The sequence below is a fragment of the Urocitellus parryii genome, chromosome 1, assembly GCF_045843805.1.
Source record: "Urocitellus parryii isolate mUroPar1 chromosome 1, mUroPar1.hap1, whole genome shotgun sequence".
Classification (NCBI taxonomy): domain Eukaryota; kingdom Metazoa; phylum Chordata; class Mammalia; order Rodentia; family Sciuridae; genus Urocitellus; species Urocitellus parryii.
Window position 1 is genome coordinate 134194916 of NC_135531.1, and position 16125 is coordinate 134211040.

General features: G+C 39.8%; 1 protein-coding gene across 1 annotated transcript in view; it reads left to right on the forward strand.

Annotated features, from left to right (window-relative positions):
• The first annotated feature begins 10364 nt into the window (after nucleotides 1-10364).
• Col23a1 (collagen type XXIII alpha 1 chain) overlaps nucleotides 10365-16125 on the forward strand; it is a 350791-nt gene continuing 345030 nt past the window's right edge. Inside the window, exon 1 of the mRNA XM_026413108.1 lies at nucleotides 10365-10833. Within this exon, the coding sequence (XP_026268893.1) occupies nucleotides 10531-10833 (303 nt within the window). The 5' untranslated portion in view covers nucleotides 10365-10530. The remainder of the gene's footprint in view (nucleotides 10834-16125) is intronic.

Sequence of the window (16125 nt, forward strand, 5' to 3'; positions counted from 1 at the left end):
GTTTGACTCTGAAGTGATTTTTTTTTTTAAGTAAAAGGAAATCTTGATTACTTTATTCTTAAGTGAATATTATTTATATACCTCAAATTTAAAAATTTTCAGTTTTTTCCTGGAATAATTGTACAGGTAATCATTATTACTAACTTAGGTAGGCCTAAATATTGGAAACCAAAACTCATAGAAAATATTTACTATTAGTTTTATTAAATGTAGGTTTTGTATCATTTTATTGGATCAGTGGGGGCAAGTAGGCATTCATGGAAAGTCATTCAGTTTGTCCATTGTGACAGGTGGTTTAATAAAACACCAAGTACATCATTGAAAATTAAAGTTTAATTGGAAAGTCAGCTTGGAAAATCATACTTTTCCAATAACTCTTTGGTGAGTCACAGACATAAAAATAGGACTTCTGATGCCTGAGATTTTTCATTTTGAGGGATATTTTTGATGATGCTGAGGATGGAACCCTGGGCTTCATGCATTGCTAGGCAAGCGAGGTTTTAGTTTTTAATGCAAAGTCCTGGAGGAGTCTTGAAATTATTACATTTCCTTATCAAATTAAGTAAATACCTAAACCTAAGCCTACAAGAATTAAGGCTATTTTAAGCAGTGTGTGCTTGTGTGTTAATCCTTACTGGGAAAAACAAAAAAGGGTTTTATTAGAAAAAACTTGGGGAAGAGAGCTCTACAGAACTTAATTGTTTAATGGTGTTTTTGCTTATAGGTATTTTTCTTACTGTGCCTGTTTTCACATAAAAACTAAATGTTACTTAAAGTAGTAAACGAAAAAAGGCTTTTTGTTCAATCTGCCAGGTTGAAATATTTATCATTATAGAATTCATAATTGGTTATTATGGTACTGGTTGTTTTGTTGAACGTATCCTCATTTCATAAGTGCATTACAGACAGATTTGAATTACATCTGTATATTTTAAACAGAAAATGCCTGGAATTTTCTTGCTTGATAAATAATAAAACCAGGCTAGATTCCCCCAGAGTTAGCATTTACCAGTGTAATGTGTTTGGAAAGTTGACTAGAAATTTTTAGATAAGTTGTAGAGTCATTTAAATAATATTTAGACTTCTGATGGAATCACATACAGTGACATACTCTTCAGAATAGTTGAGCTTTATTTTTTGTTACTGTTTTTTTTTTTTAATTTAATTTTTAATTGGTACATTATAATTATACATAACGTAAGGTTCATTAAAACATGATTATATGTACACATAACATCCCAAGTTAGTCTTGTCTGGACAGACCAGATGAGTAAACAAGTATAGGTAGATTAGATTAGATCACTTGAGTGTCTTAGTCTATTTTCTGTTGCTAATAACACAATACCAAACACTGGGTAATCATGAAGAAAAGTGGTTGGTTGATTTCTTGGTTTTTGGTGGGTTTCTGTTTTTGTATTTGTTTTGTGTGTGTGTTTTGACTCATGGTCTAGCCCAAGGTCAAGTATCTGCATCTGGTCATGCCCTTCTGCTGGCAAAATCCTAAGAAGGTACAGAGCATCATATGGCAAGAGACCCAGGGACATGCGTGTGTGTTGTGAAAATGTTTTTTAAAAGGAGCATTTGGCATTAGCATTTTTTCTTTAAAAAGTATTTGTCCTGAGGCTAACAGTGTTGCTGTATAGATTAAGATGTTTGCCATCCTTTCTACAGCCCTTCTCCATTGCTATTGTCCTGTCAAAACCTTCTCCCAGCCCATGCTTCATGTTCTTTGGGATCAGATTTCTGCTCCTAATTGCCTTTTTCCTTGTAGTTTTGGACTTGGTTTTCTAAAAGCTCCAGGATTTTTTGTTTATTTTATAGTGCTTGGAGTTCACTACTAAAAGTGAAAAGGTTTAGAGTGGTCAGTGTATAAATATGGATCATTTATAATTTAGGTATTTTTCTTAGTAATTTAATTCTGTTTGATGGAACCTCATCTAGGGTGGTTTTCTCATTAGATCTTTTTAAAATTGCAGATGAATATGTGGTTTCCATTGCTGCCTGAATACATTCATGGAGTATTATCAGAGTAGATTAATTAAATTGAATCTTTTTTTTTTTTAAGAGAGAGTGAGAGAGGAGAGAGTTTTTTTTTAATATGTATTTTTTAGTTCTCCGCGGACACAACATCTTTGTTGGTATGTGGTGCTGAGGATCGAATCCGGGCCGCACGCATGCTAGGCGAGCGCACTACCGCTTGAGCCACATCCCCAGCCCTTAAATTGAATCTTGTTAGTAAACTGACAGTAGGAGACAACTACCACTCTGAAGTTTTGTGGTTTTTCACAAAACTGGAATTATTCCAGGTAGTTGGAAGAGCTAGATGCTAGAGAAATTGGAAATGACAGGGCAAAGTCTCCCAATAATTATGACTGAATTGTGACATATAAACTCATACTTGCAAGATTTAGCATTGTGCTTGGTAGTGATATACCAAATTGATGAGTCAATAACTTGATCAGTTTTATTTAGTCATAGGTTCTGTGAAATGACTTGGAATGAAATGAAAAGTAATGGTTAATAGCTTTTTTTAATTTCATTCATTCACATTTTTCTTTACAAGTTGATAGACTTCTATCAAAATAATTTAGATGATATGGCTGTTTTTGAAAGCATGTCATTCTGTTTTAGGTAGGTAGGTAAGTGAATACCAATGTCTTACATCAACATCCTTGAATGAAGAAAACACTGGCCATCAAGTAGCCTGAGTTTTTAATACTCTCTTCCAATTTGAAAATATTGATTTTACAAAATATGGTGCAAATATTTTTAAGATACACAGCCAGTATTTGGTTAACAAGCTATGTTTTCAGATAATAAATTTTAGAAGAATTTATTATGACCAATAGTAGCTAGCCACTGTAGGTTTAGTAGAATGTATGTTTACAAACTAATGGAAACAACTTCTAAAAAAAGATTTTTGATCATTTGAAGTTGCTGTCTCCAGCTAATTTCCAATAATTCTTTTTTTTTTTTTTTTTTTTGAGAGAGTGAGAGAGGAGAGAGAGAGAGAGAGAGAGAATTTTTTTTTTAATGTTTTATTGTTTAGTTCTCGGCGAACACAACATCTTTGTTGGTATGTGGTGCTGAGGATCGAACCCGGGCCACACGCATGTCAGGCGAGCGCGCTACCGCTTGAGCCACATCCCCAGCCCTCCAATAATTCTTAATGTAGGTTTTATTTGGGTAGTTGATTGGTCTTGAGATTTTTAGGAAAGGTAATATAATGCTCAAAAATTAAGTTTAGTTTTATAACTGTCAATCCAGCCTTTTGCAGTGTGATTAAAAGTAGAAATCTCCCTGATATGAATAGATTTTAATATAAGTCATTTGGGGAAGTTGGCTAGTTCTATAACAAGTGATTTTTCAAAATACACAAAAGTAGTACAATGAAATACTATATTTCCCAGCTTCAAAAATTAAAAACATTTTTCTATGTCTCAGGTCTCTTAATCACTTTGTACCTTTTCCTCCCCATTCTATTTTATTGCTTATAAAACTGGGTCATTTGTCTTAGAGAATTAACCGTATTCAATTATTTTATCATAGTGACATGCATTCATCTAACCCCATTTATCCTGTAAACTGGCACCTGTCATCAATGAATGCTGAAACTGTTAAGAGAAAAATTGTTGAAGTACTTCATGGAAGGAGCAGGCTGTCATCAAGCTTGCCTTCATTTCTTACCTTTCAGCTAATTCTTTGGGGTAGCAAATTGGTATATTGAAAGAGATCAGATTTTTTTCCACCACGGTTCAAACTTTAGTGGAAGGTGTTTTCTGTCCTTGGGAATAAGTGGTTGAGTACTTCAGCTTATTTACTTTGGATTACTTAGAGGTAATATCTGTTTATAGTGTGATTAAAACCATCTAGCAGATAATCTGATGTTTGATAGTCCCATTAATAGCAGTTACTTCTTTTTTATGATTTTATTGTTATTGAGAGGTTTTAGGTACGGGGGATGAAACCCAGAAGTACTGTACCACTGAGCCACTTCACAGCCCTTTTTATTTTTTAAATTTTGAGACAGGGTCTCATTAGGTTACTGAGCCTGTGCTCAAACTTGAAATCCTCCTGCCTCAGCCAATTTGCTGTGATTGCAGATATGTGCCATCATGCCTGACTAGTTACTGTTCTCTATAAATGCTTTAACTCGGACAACTTTTTAGTTTTTTTTTAATTTTCCTAATAATGTTCATCATTCTCTTTATTATGTCAGGAATTACTGTTATTATCAAGAATTCCATTTTTTATCTCAACATTATCATTAAACATTTTTTCTTTTTGGGGGGATTGAACCCAGTGCCTTGTGTTCTACCATTAAAAACGAACTATGGTTCCTTTTTAAATTTTATTTTGAGACAGGATCTTGCTAAATTGCACATGCTGACCTCAAACTTGTGATCCTCCTGCTTCAGCTTTGTGAGAAACTGGGATTATAGGCATGCACTGTGGTGTGTGTCCACCTCATTATAGTTGTGTTTCACTGAAACTGGTAGGGGTTTAGAATTTTTCAAAGAAATTTGTTTTTAACAAGAGTATATACTGTTGATGCATTTTCCTACATTCATTCCTGGTGTTAGTTTGGTTTTAGGCCTAAAGAAAGATTAATTAAGAAGACTAAGCCAGGGGCTGGGGATGTGGTTCAAGCGGTAGCATTCTCGCCTGGCATGTGTGGGGTGCTGAGTTCAATCCTCAGCACCACATAAAAATAAAGATGTTGTGTCCGCCGAAAACTAAAAAATAAATATTAAAAAATTCATTCTCTCTCTCTCAAAAAAAAGACTAAGCCACCCTAAATATCTTGGGGCTGGAACCCCATATGGATAGTTCTTTCAGATACTGTTAATGGTGGTCAGTACAATGAGATTAAGTAAAGATTGAAGATTTGGGGTTGGGAGGATGCCTTCCCTCCACCCAGGTGACTTAAATTTTTTCTATTATATATATAGTTTTAAATTTGAAAACCAGTGTTAAATTTTTAAAAGTGCTTGCTTGTAATTAAAAGACAGCATGGGCAAGTACAGTTTTGAGGATGAATGGCTTATGTGATTTGGAGAGGATCTCATTGATAGGGAAATTTAATTTTTAAAAATCTTGATATTTTTTACCTTATGCTTTTCAGAGCACTTTAGAAACAAGTATCAACAACCACATACCTGAGAACAGTGTGGTTTGCTTGCCTATAGAATCAGTTGAATTCAGACCTTGGTACCATGTGTATGTTATTAAGTACTGTATTCTCTCTAGTATCCCCATCTATGAATTGGAGAAATAATACTTAACTTTCTGAAAGTAGTTGTGAGGAGCAAATGAAATAAGTTACATGAAGTGCTGATGGTAATTATTTTTCACCATTTCTTGACTTGTTCCCTCTTTAGTAATTTTTTTTAGCTATAGATGGACACAATACTTTTATTTTGTATGTTTATATTTATGTGGTACTGAGGATCAAACCCAGTGCCTTGCCACATGATAGGCAAGTGCTGTACCACTGAGCTGCAACCGCAGCCCCCCACTATATTCTTTGCAGTATTCTATAGTTTAAGAAATATTTTCCTGTTAGTCCTATAGGAACAATTATAAATGACTGCAAATAAGAGATCATCATTATTTTAATGTTAACATAGTATGTCTTTTTCTATCTTAACTGGGTTTAGACTATATTTAATGTGATTATTGATCTAGGTGGCTCTAGATTCACTATTTTGCTATTTCCGGTTTGTCCTATTCTTTGTTTCGTTTCCCTCTTTTTCTATCTTATTTTTTTCATGATTCCCATTTTATCACTTTTGGTGATTTATTAGCTGTAACTATTGTGTGTTTAGCAATCACTTTAGAGTGTAGTACACAACCTTATCACAGTACACTTTTAAGTGATATTATACAATTTCATATATAAGAATTGCACAATAGTAAACTACCATTTCTTCTTTCCTGATACTATTGTCTTATATTTTACTTAGCTATATATTAAAGACCCACAAAACATTTGTTATTTTTGCTTTAAGCCACTGATTATCTTTCAGTGAGAAATTTCTGGTGCTTTTCAGTCCTTTGTATAAACTCATTTTCCTCTAATATGGTGTTCCTTCTGTGTGAATTGCTTCCATAAACTACTTTTTTTATGTGGGTCCAATGGTGATGAATTCTTCCATCCTTTTGCATGTTTGAGAGTCTAGAAGCCTTTGTTTCTTGAAAGATATATTTGCTAGATATAGAATTCTAGTTTGACAAAATATGTTGCTTTCCTATATTCTGGGTTGCATTGCTTCCAACAAGAAATTGCTATTTTCATTTTTTCTGTATGCTTTTTTTTCTAGTTGCTTTAAGTTTTTTTAATCTTTATTTAACCACTCATTTCAAGCAATTTATAATGTGCCTGCATTGTGTAGTTGTCTTTGTGTTTTTGTGCCTCCGTTCCTTAAACTTCTTGAATTCATAAGTTTATTATCATATTTGGAAAATTAATTTTTAGCCATTCAGAATTTTTATGCCCTCTAGGCACTTGAGTTATGTGTTTATTAGTCCCTTTGAAATTATTGTACAACTCACTGATGCTCTGTTTGTGTTTTTGTTTTTTATGTTTTGCATTATTTTCCTCTTTCATTTTGATTCTTTTGCTGTATTTTCAGGTTTATTAATCTTTCTATAGTGTCTAATCTTCCTTTAATCCCATCCAGTGTATTTTTTTCCACTTTAAATGTAATTTTAATTTTTTTTAATTTTTATTGTTGGTTGTTCAAAACATTACATAGTTCTTGACATATCATATTTCACAAATTTGATTCAAGTGGGTTATGAATTCCCATTTTTACACCGTATACAGATTGCAGAATCACATCGGTTACACATCCACTGTTTCCATCCAGTGTATTTTTCATCTCAAACATTCTCTAGAATTTTATTGTTTTTTTTTAATCTTTCGTGTCTCTACTTGACATTTTCAATCTTTCCTCTAGTTCTTTGAACATATGAATATAGTTATAATTTAATACCTTTATCTAATTCTCTGTCATTTCTAGATTGGTTTTGACCAGTTGCTCTTCTATTCTGGGTCACATTTTCTTACATTCCTGGTAATTTTGCATCTTGTTTTACTCTATTTTGTATCCTTGTAAACTTTATTTCTATTATGAACATGGTTAAGTTATTTCAATCAGTTTGATTTTTTCAGGCTTTAGTTTTAAGCTTTGTTAGGCAATGTTTATTTAGTGTAGGGCTAGTTTTTCCCTCTACTACTTAGTCAGAAACTTTGAGTACTCCACCTCATACCCTCTGAATTATCAGATTTTTCACACTGGCCTTTTGTTAGTTGTGGGTTTGTTTCCACTCAGGATTACAGTCCTCCTTTGGCGTGGTTTCTAACTCCATAGTGGCTGTCCTCCAGTTGTCTGCTCTGCAACTACTAATGGCTTTGGCCTTCGTAAACTCACAGCTTTCTCTCTGCTTTAGGTCAGCTGCTTGGGACCTTTCCCTGTGCTTAGCCTGATAAGAGCATCCTTGGGTTCACTTTGTTTCCCATCTCCCAAGGATCACTGTCCTTATTGTTGCTTGATAGCCAGTGTCTCAAAAACTGCCATTTTATACAGTTAGTTTTCTGTTTGTTTCAGACAGGAGGGTAAATTTGGCTGGTCCCTGTCAATATCTGAATTTTAAAAACTGAACACAGAGTCAGAAGGTAGTTAATTTGCTTCCGATAAATACACTGAGTTGCTAGTAGAGCCAGGGCTGAAATTAAGGCACCAAGTGAAGAGCTGGTGATTTTCCCTATGTGACAATTTCCCTCATGTAATTAGTTTATCCCTTAAAACCTTATAGTTTATTTTTATTTATTTATTTATTTTTTTGCTGGAAATACTTAGATTACATACCCCTGCCTTCTTGAACAGCATATTGAACATATTTAAACTTTGTCATTATTGACTTTATTTATGGTATTCTGCCATGGTTATTAATCCTATCTCACCCAAATCCCTATTTTGTAAAATATTCTTTAATGCTCTTATATTGAAGATTCTGAGTCCTTCTCAATCATCAGACCTCTACACTCTGACTCTGCCCTTTAGGGCTGACCTTTTTTGGAGGTTTGGATAATGGGAGACCCCAGCAGGGAAAAGTTGAGTGATATTTCTCCAGTTCCCTCCTTTCCAGGATACAGTTTGGCAGAAGCTGTGAATTTTACCAAGGGTCAGAGCTCCTCTCACAGCTCTAAGCTTTCACAGGGTTCTGGGAACATTTTTTTCCCTCTTCAGCTAGATGGGGTGGTAATAATGGCTTCCCACTGTAGATAGCATCAGAGTACTTCAGTATCTGGCTGGCTTCCCTTCATTCCATGTAAATTGTCGATATCTTTTCCTTTAGGATCACAACTTGCATATGTAAGAGTGATTTCTTTCTTGCCTTTTAAAATGAGTTGGGGGCAGTAGGCATTTTTCATCTTAATGCATTTATTGAGCACTGACTCTGTGCCAGATAGTGTTCTGTTCTTTGAGAAGACAATGGTGAATGACAAGGGGATATGGTTAAAAGGTAACTTCAATGATAAATGTTCCAACTATGTGCCAGATAGTGTTCTGTTCTTTGAGAAGACAGTGGTGAATAAAGAGTATGTGGTTAAAAGGTAACTTCAGTGATAAATGCCCCCATTCCCTAATCAGTCCTTCTGCGGAGAACTAAAGATAGAAGCACCTTCAATTAGGCAGTTTGGGAAGGAAGGCCTTTCAGACAAGAGGCTGAAGACCTGGAGACCTTGACCTGAAGGATAAGGAGGAACTTGCTATTCAAAGATTAGGGAGGAGGATAATCCAGAAGGCAAGGTAGCAGGGAAGAGCAAAGGCCCAACGGCCTAATGAGCTTGGTTTGTTCAATACACAGAAGCCTCTGGAATACAGTGAATAGTACAGGCACTAACATTAACATAGGTTTCTTTTTTTAATAAGGACAATTTACATGTTTTTATAGTAAGAATGAATACTAACTTGTAATATGATGTTAGTCCCTTTAATGAGTAGATGATCAAGTTTGCTTAACAGGTACTTCACAGATTATTTATTGACCATACACTCAATTTTATCATAAGGCCAAGACTGTATAACCATCCAACCATAACCCCAATTTATGCAAGGCCACAGCTACAAAGTTGCAGATGTGAGATGCCAACCACCTTCTGTTTCTTATCAAGCAATTTCTAGGGTACCTTTGCCCTCAAGGAAGCAGGAGGAACCTGTTAGCTGTAGGCTTCAACAGTTTTAAGAGAGAAGTAATCCATCTGCAAAAAAATAAGATATCCAGAAAAATGAGAAAGAAGAGAGGTACATCTTTTTCTAAAAGACAATCTCAGAGTTGTCCAAATTACAAAGATCTAATACACTAGTGGTGGTTAATTGGATACCAGAGGAGTTGCTTGGGACCCATTTTGGGCTATAAATGTGCCTGATAGAACTGCCAGCAAGCAGAAAGCCTTCCTCTCCTCTCCTGCCAAGACTGGGCCACTTCTGCAAGTAAGTTTTATTCTCTTCTCTGGACACAACTGTATCTAGAGCTTTTCTGCCTTAACGCCATGATGTAAATATGCAGCACGATGGCAGTTCAGGTTAAATATGACACATATTAGATGATTATTTTTGGCTGAGTTATGTTTCTACCGCAAAATTAAGTCATCGAGTTCAGAAGCTGGAGTTCCTTTCCACATCTTTTCCCATTTGTTATATAGTCTGTTCTCAACTAACTTCTCCCTTTGGGTCAGAAACAAAGTCTTCTCATCTTGTTTCTAGCACCATACCTAACCTATAATACATGGTGAGAGAATTAAGATTCTAACAGGCATCTTTCTCTTTGTCTCAATCTGGGTTCTGACTGTGTCTCTAAATGCCAATCTGCAGACGTCTTTTTTGGCCGCCAAGCGGCGCTAAGCCACCATCTAGGACCGAACCACTGTTTTCCTCAGGATTTGGAGTTTGAACTTTTATTTAAAAAGTGTCCGAAAGGTTAAATCACAAAAGTTTAGGTGAATGCTCCCAAGGCACAATTGGCGCTCCAAAATGAGTGGGCTGCAGAAGACGCACTGACTCTCTGGACGCATGTCGTACTTTTGGGGATCGCTGTGGAGACCATGGCCTGGAAGTCACAAAGGCGCTCACGCTGGGATGTATGTAACCCGGCGCCCGGGCCAGGTGAGGGCTGAGGGCGCGCGGCGCACTGGGTCAGTCTGGCTCACCCGAATAGCTCTCAAGAGCTGACTCCCTTCTCGCCCCCGCCCCTCGCCGAGGGAGAACGACCAGGCCGCTCCTCCCCTGGGTGGGTCCCGGCTCCTTTTCTGGCAGGGTCTATTTGCATAGAGGAAACTGTCCGAAGTGGCCGCTGTGGAGGAGCTGGCGAGGAGAAGGGGGCGTGCGCCGCGATCCGCTACTACCCGAAGGCCAAGCCCCGCGCTGGGACGTCCTCGTGCCTCGGGCTCTCCTGTGCGCTCAGTCTGCTGCCCCAGTTCTGCGTGGTACCCTCGGAGAGCCCTCGTGCGTCAAGCACGCCATGAGTCTAGGCGAGCGCGCCGGTGGTGGCGGGAGCTGCGACGACGCGCAGAAGAGCAGCCCCGCTGGGAGCGGAGGCGGAGGGCGCCCCGCGACGACCGCCGGGTCGCGGGCGGTGAGCGCGTTGTGCCTGCTGCTCTCCGTGGGCTCGGCGGCCGCCTGCCTGCTGCTGGGCGCCCAGGCAGCCGCGCTGCAGGGCCGGGTGTCGGCGCTCGAGGAAGAGCGGGAGCTCCTGCGGCGCTCGGGGCCGCCGGGCACCCTGGACGCCTGGGCCGAGCCGCACCTGGAGCGTCTGCTGCGCGAGGTGAGGCGCTCGGGAGCGGGGCAGGGGTGGTCCCACCGGAATCCGGGGACGGGGGAGCTGGGGGAAGGTCAGTGCTCCGAGAGCCAGGGGCGGCGTGTCTGTTGCCCTGGGGAGGGGTCGCCCTGGGGCTGGGCGCTGTAGAGGACATCTAGGAGGCCCACACCAGGATGGAGACTGGGGCTGCCGACCCAGAGTGGTCCTGCTGTCTTTGCTCCCTCCTCAGAATCTTCTGCCAGGGTTTGCGGATAGGGGGAAAGAAAGCCAAAAGAACCATTTAGGGGAACAGCAGGAGAAGGGAAAATTAAGACCACAGACTTGGAGTAACTGTCCTGGGAGCTGGTCTTCTCAGTTGTGTGCACTAGGACACAGTACTTCCCGCCTGCGGTGGAGAGCCCCAGTTAATGACAAGGCTCACGCTGGAAGTGTCCGCAGACTCTAGTTCCCATCACTGGTCTACCTGAAGCAGCCGGTGGCCACAGTAGAGGGAAACTTAAGACAAGCTTCAGGGTCTTGGAGGGGTCGCATTAGTCCTAGGTGCTAACTAAAGTTTGGAAACTAAAGTTTGGAAGCAGCTCCATCCTGGATATGCTATGCCCCCAGGCTGCCGTGACTGAGCGCGGTGTCCACATTAGCTGGGTAGGTTGAGGGGAAGTAAAAACAAGGCCCGACATCTACATTCTGGTTTCGAGTGATGCCACCTGAGCAGTGGGGACGCATCGCATCCTGAGTTGTCACACCTGCAATGCGAATTTGATCCATCCCCCAACTCCAGGTTGGTAATGTCCTGTGAGTCTCTGAGATTCATCTAAAGAGTTAGGATTGCTGTCTTCAGAGCAGGAGCCACATTTGGGACCTCAAAGTTGGTTTTAGTTTCCGGGTTTGGTGCATTAGTTCTCCCCATAGAACAGGAACAGGCACCAATGCACTGGCCAGAGCTGCTTTTGGCCTTGCCATCTCCCCTGCCTGAGTGGACTCTTCCTCTTGGGAAGGGTGGCTACCCAAGATCCCAAAGGACATCCTCAAGTGCTGTAGGAAATGAGGCAAGTGTTTCATGGTAGAGGACAGGGAGGGCAGGCCTGTTACCACCAATTCCCTAAACCATAGCCTACTGTGATCCTTACTAATATGTCACACTGTGGAGAGCTGGAGGTGTAGCTTGATGGTAGAGTGCTTCTTTAGCATGAGCGAGGCCCTGGGTTCCATCCACACCACCAAACATATATTGCACTCTGTATCCATTGTCAAGTTAATCTGGCATCGTAGGGAGAATGGAAGAACACATATCATACCTCCTTGTTCACCACACCTATTTCTTAGTCACTTTAAGCCAGTTTTACATCTCTTTTACTTGATTCTGGGCAAAATTGCTGTTTCCTAAAATGATTTCCTCTCTTCCCCCTTGAAAGTGCCTACAGACTTCAAAAATTTCCCCGAACCCTGCTGGCAACTCCTGGCAATGGTTTTATAATTGCTGTCTATTATCTTTTGGCAAATCCCTAGAGACCAGGGTGTTGAATTGATTTATGGAGGGCCCGTAAAGTTTCTACCTGTGAAGGCTATAACTACAGCTGTTCTTTCTACCATGAGGCCCTGCGGACTTAGTAAAAATAAACCACAAGCCCTTATTGAGTAAATCAGAAGGCCTGGTAAAACCTTAAGAGGAACTTAACAAATTATGTCTGTACTAATAGGGATGGGGGGTCTTGGGAAAGTAGCCACTGCTCAGAAATGTTGATTCTTTAGTCCTGAACTTCAGCGGGAAAAGACTACTTCATTACACTTCTGCCAGAATGTCACTTAGGTGGACTGTGGTGATTGAATAATGATTTAGAGGACAGAGATGGTTTAGTGGACAGAGCTCAGCTGCCCTCTCCTCCTCCTCCTTCTCCTCTCCCTCCTCCTTCTTTCTCCACCTACTATCCCCTCCCCTTCTCTCCTCCCTTTCTTCCTTTCTTTCTTCCCCCCCCCCTCTACCACTCTTGATTAGAAAGGCAAAGGGAAATTTTAGAATCCTGAGATTCCCACTCAAGATTTTGCTATACCCTTGGACACATCATACTACTAACTATGCAGAGTTCAGTATCTGGGATACTTGTGTTGTGCTTGCCCACCTTGCCCTGCCAGTGGAGAGTCAGAGATGGCTTCATGTGGATGCCAGTTGGTATTGAGCTTCTGGTTGTTGAGGTGTCCCCCATGAGTGGGCATCTCTCTTTCTGGACATCAATCAATTCTTGCTACTAGCTATGCTTCTTGTAAATGTTGCTGGATGGGAAATGTATACAGCTTCATGACAGTGAGTTCCCTGGCTGAGATGAGGGTACAGTGAGAGGCCCATTATGGGGAACCAGTAATTGGCTTTAAATAGATGTGTAGTTAATTCTTTGAACCGCTAGATACAAAGGATAACTAAATATCAAACTGAAAATCTGTAAGGGAAGAATGTTTGTACTTGAACTTTTTTTTTTGTTTCTAAGCTCAGATTTGTTCTCAGTGGAGCCTCTTCTAAGTCAGTGCCGAAGCGATTATGTGTGAAGGTGCCTGTGGCTTGTCTTTTACCAACAAACTCATTTTCAGAGTATCAAAGGCAGAAACCCTGCCCAAATTTAAAAAAAATCCTTGCCAACCACACACAACTTTAATGTCAGGAAAAAGAAAAGAAAGCCAACAAAAGCCACTGTTAGGAGGAGACCCACTCTCCTTGTTCCCTTGGGAACAGAACTGTGACATAAATTTTTCTGGGACTGGCTGATGTGCCTGATAATGTAGATACAGAAGCTACAGAAAAGAAATATTCTTGTTATTGCTTGATTATTAAAGACCCTTCCCATGGAAAAAAGGGAATAAATAGTTTTTAGGATATAAACACAAAATTTCTGAGCAAGACCCATTCCTGATAGTGTCTTTAGTGTAATTTGAAAATATGGATATAAAACAAACATTTGATATTTCACTATGAAAGTGCTGGTAAGTAGGTTGCCTAATTAATCAGTCTTCTAGTTACTGTGTTACAAAACTAACACAAAAAGTGTTACAAAAGCTTACGCTTTAAAGTGCATAGCTTTTATATGACAGTAAAAAAAAATTTAATGCAAGGATTAAAGAAATATTTAGTTGTATTCAGAGGAGACTATTTCCAGCTTACAATGGATTTATTGTTGGCTGTTGGCCTTCCATTGTCCAGACCAATCAGTTTGAAAACAAGAAAAGCCCAGAGACTGGGAATAAAATAAAAGTGCTTTCCTTCCCTACAACTATGTATATTAGTGAAGTTTCTATCAAACTCAAAATCAGTTGTAGCCTTTCCAGCCTTTGTAGCAGTGTATCTACTTGTCAGGACAGCTCTGTGGTGTCCATTCTAATAAAGATGACTATTTTTTAATCCCTGCACAACTAGACATAGAATGTAAATCATAACTACTTTTGTTTCTTTGGCATTTCTTGGCTCCCAAACCAAAAGAAAAAAAGAAAAAAAAAGTTTCCTTCCAATTACTTTCTGGCATGCTTACTTTCTCTCTCCACTCTTTTCTTGCCTTAAATTTTTTTTTTTTATTTTAAAGGCCACAGTTTGGAAGAGCTTTATAATAATAGCAGCATGTGTAGAACAGGCCAACTGTTGGTGTGTTCTTTTCAGTTTTTGGAATTTTTGAGTTGGATGTTTCCACATTGGCTCTGAAGATTCAAGGCACAGCTCCTGAACCAGGGGACACTGTGAGCTGAGTGAATTCCTAACCAGGAGGCAGAGCAGGGCAGAGCAGATGCAGCTTCTCATCAGCTGGGGAGAGTTTCAGATCTGTCCCACTAGTTAGAGCTGTCATCCAGCCTCTTCAGCTTCCTGAGCCTCAGCTTCCTCCTCTATATGGTGGTTACCAGTCGTCACTGGTATTTCATTATAGTAATGGGAAATGAACTAGTACAGTCAATGTATATACTTTTGATGGCAGGTAATGGAATATCTGAGTGTGGTTGCTTAAACATGACAGTCACTGAATTGTATAAGAAAAGCCTGGAAGAAAGTCAAGATATCTTGGGTTAGTTCAATGACTTGGTCACACCCGGGTGACAGATTGCATCTGCCATTCTCTTGTCCTTTCCTCATGAATGCAAGATGGCTGCTGTAGCTCCACACATGTGTCTTTAAACCAGAATAGCCAAGGTTGGGAAGGGACAAAGGAAAAAGCTTTTTGTGAAACTTTTTCTTTTATTTAAATCAGGGGGAAAAACTTTCCCATCATCTTTCTGTAGAATTCTCTTATAGCCATCAGCCCAAACTAGGTCACATGGTCACCACCCTTTCACTGGCAAGGGTAATGGGGTTGCCAATAAAGAGGCTTTGGCCAATCTTGATTCATCGCCTGAGGCTGGGCACATTGCCACTGGAATAGAATTGAGGCTTTGTTAGGAAAGAAGACTGGGAATGGCTATTGGGGAGCAACCAAGAGTGTCAGCCAGGTCCTACAGAATGCTGTCACTACTGTCACTCCAGGGGAGGACAAGATATCCTCCAAGGAGAAACGAGTCAATGACGGGGAGGCAGTCATTTTTTGTCCTGTCAACTTTAACAAGTCCGTTTTCCTTTCACTTTGGTGTTTCCCAAACTCCACACTTTGGGAACATCCTCCAACCACAAAATTGATGTCTCTTTCAAGATTCTTCTATCCACATCCAGCTCTGCCTCCAGATATAGTTGAAGTTTGAGATTCTCTCTGGCACAATCCTAGTCTTTATAGTTGTATTTGTCCATTCTCTGTTACTATAATGAGATACTTGGGGCTGGGCCATTTATCAAGAAAAGAGGTTTAGTTAGCTCACAGTTTTGAGAGGTAAAGTCCAAACAGCATGGTGCAGGCTCTGGTGAGGACCCTCCTGACTATGTCACATAATGATGGATGGCATTACAAAGTTAAGAATGCACACAAGTGGGCGAGACTATTTAATGAGACCAGAAGTCAGAGCAGGCAGGGGTTCTTTTTTTTTTTTTTTTTTTTTTTTAAAGAGAGAGGTGAGAGAAAGAGAGAGAGAGAGAATTTTAATATTTATTTGTTGGTTTTCGGCAGATACAACATCTTTGTTTGTATGTGGTGCTGAGGATCGAATCCGGGCCGCACGCATGCCAGGCGAGCGCTACCACTTGAGCCACATCTCCAGCCCATGCAGGGGTTCTTGACATAAGAACCAACTCAGGGGTCCCATGGAATACTCTAATTCCTCCCAGGTTTACTGCCTCCAATAACTTAAAGACTTCCCACCAGATTCCACCCTTTAAAGGTCCTATCTCCTCCTAATGTTAGCACA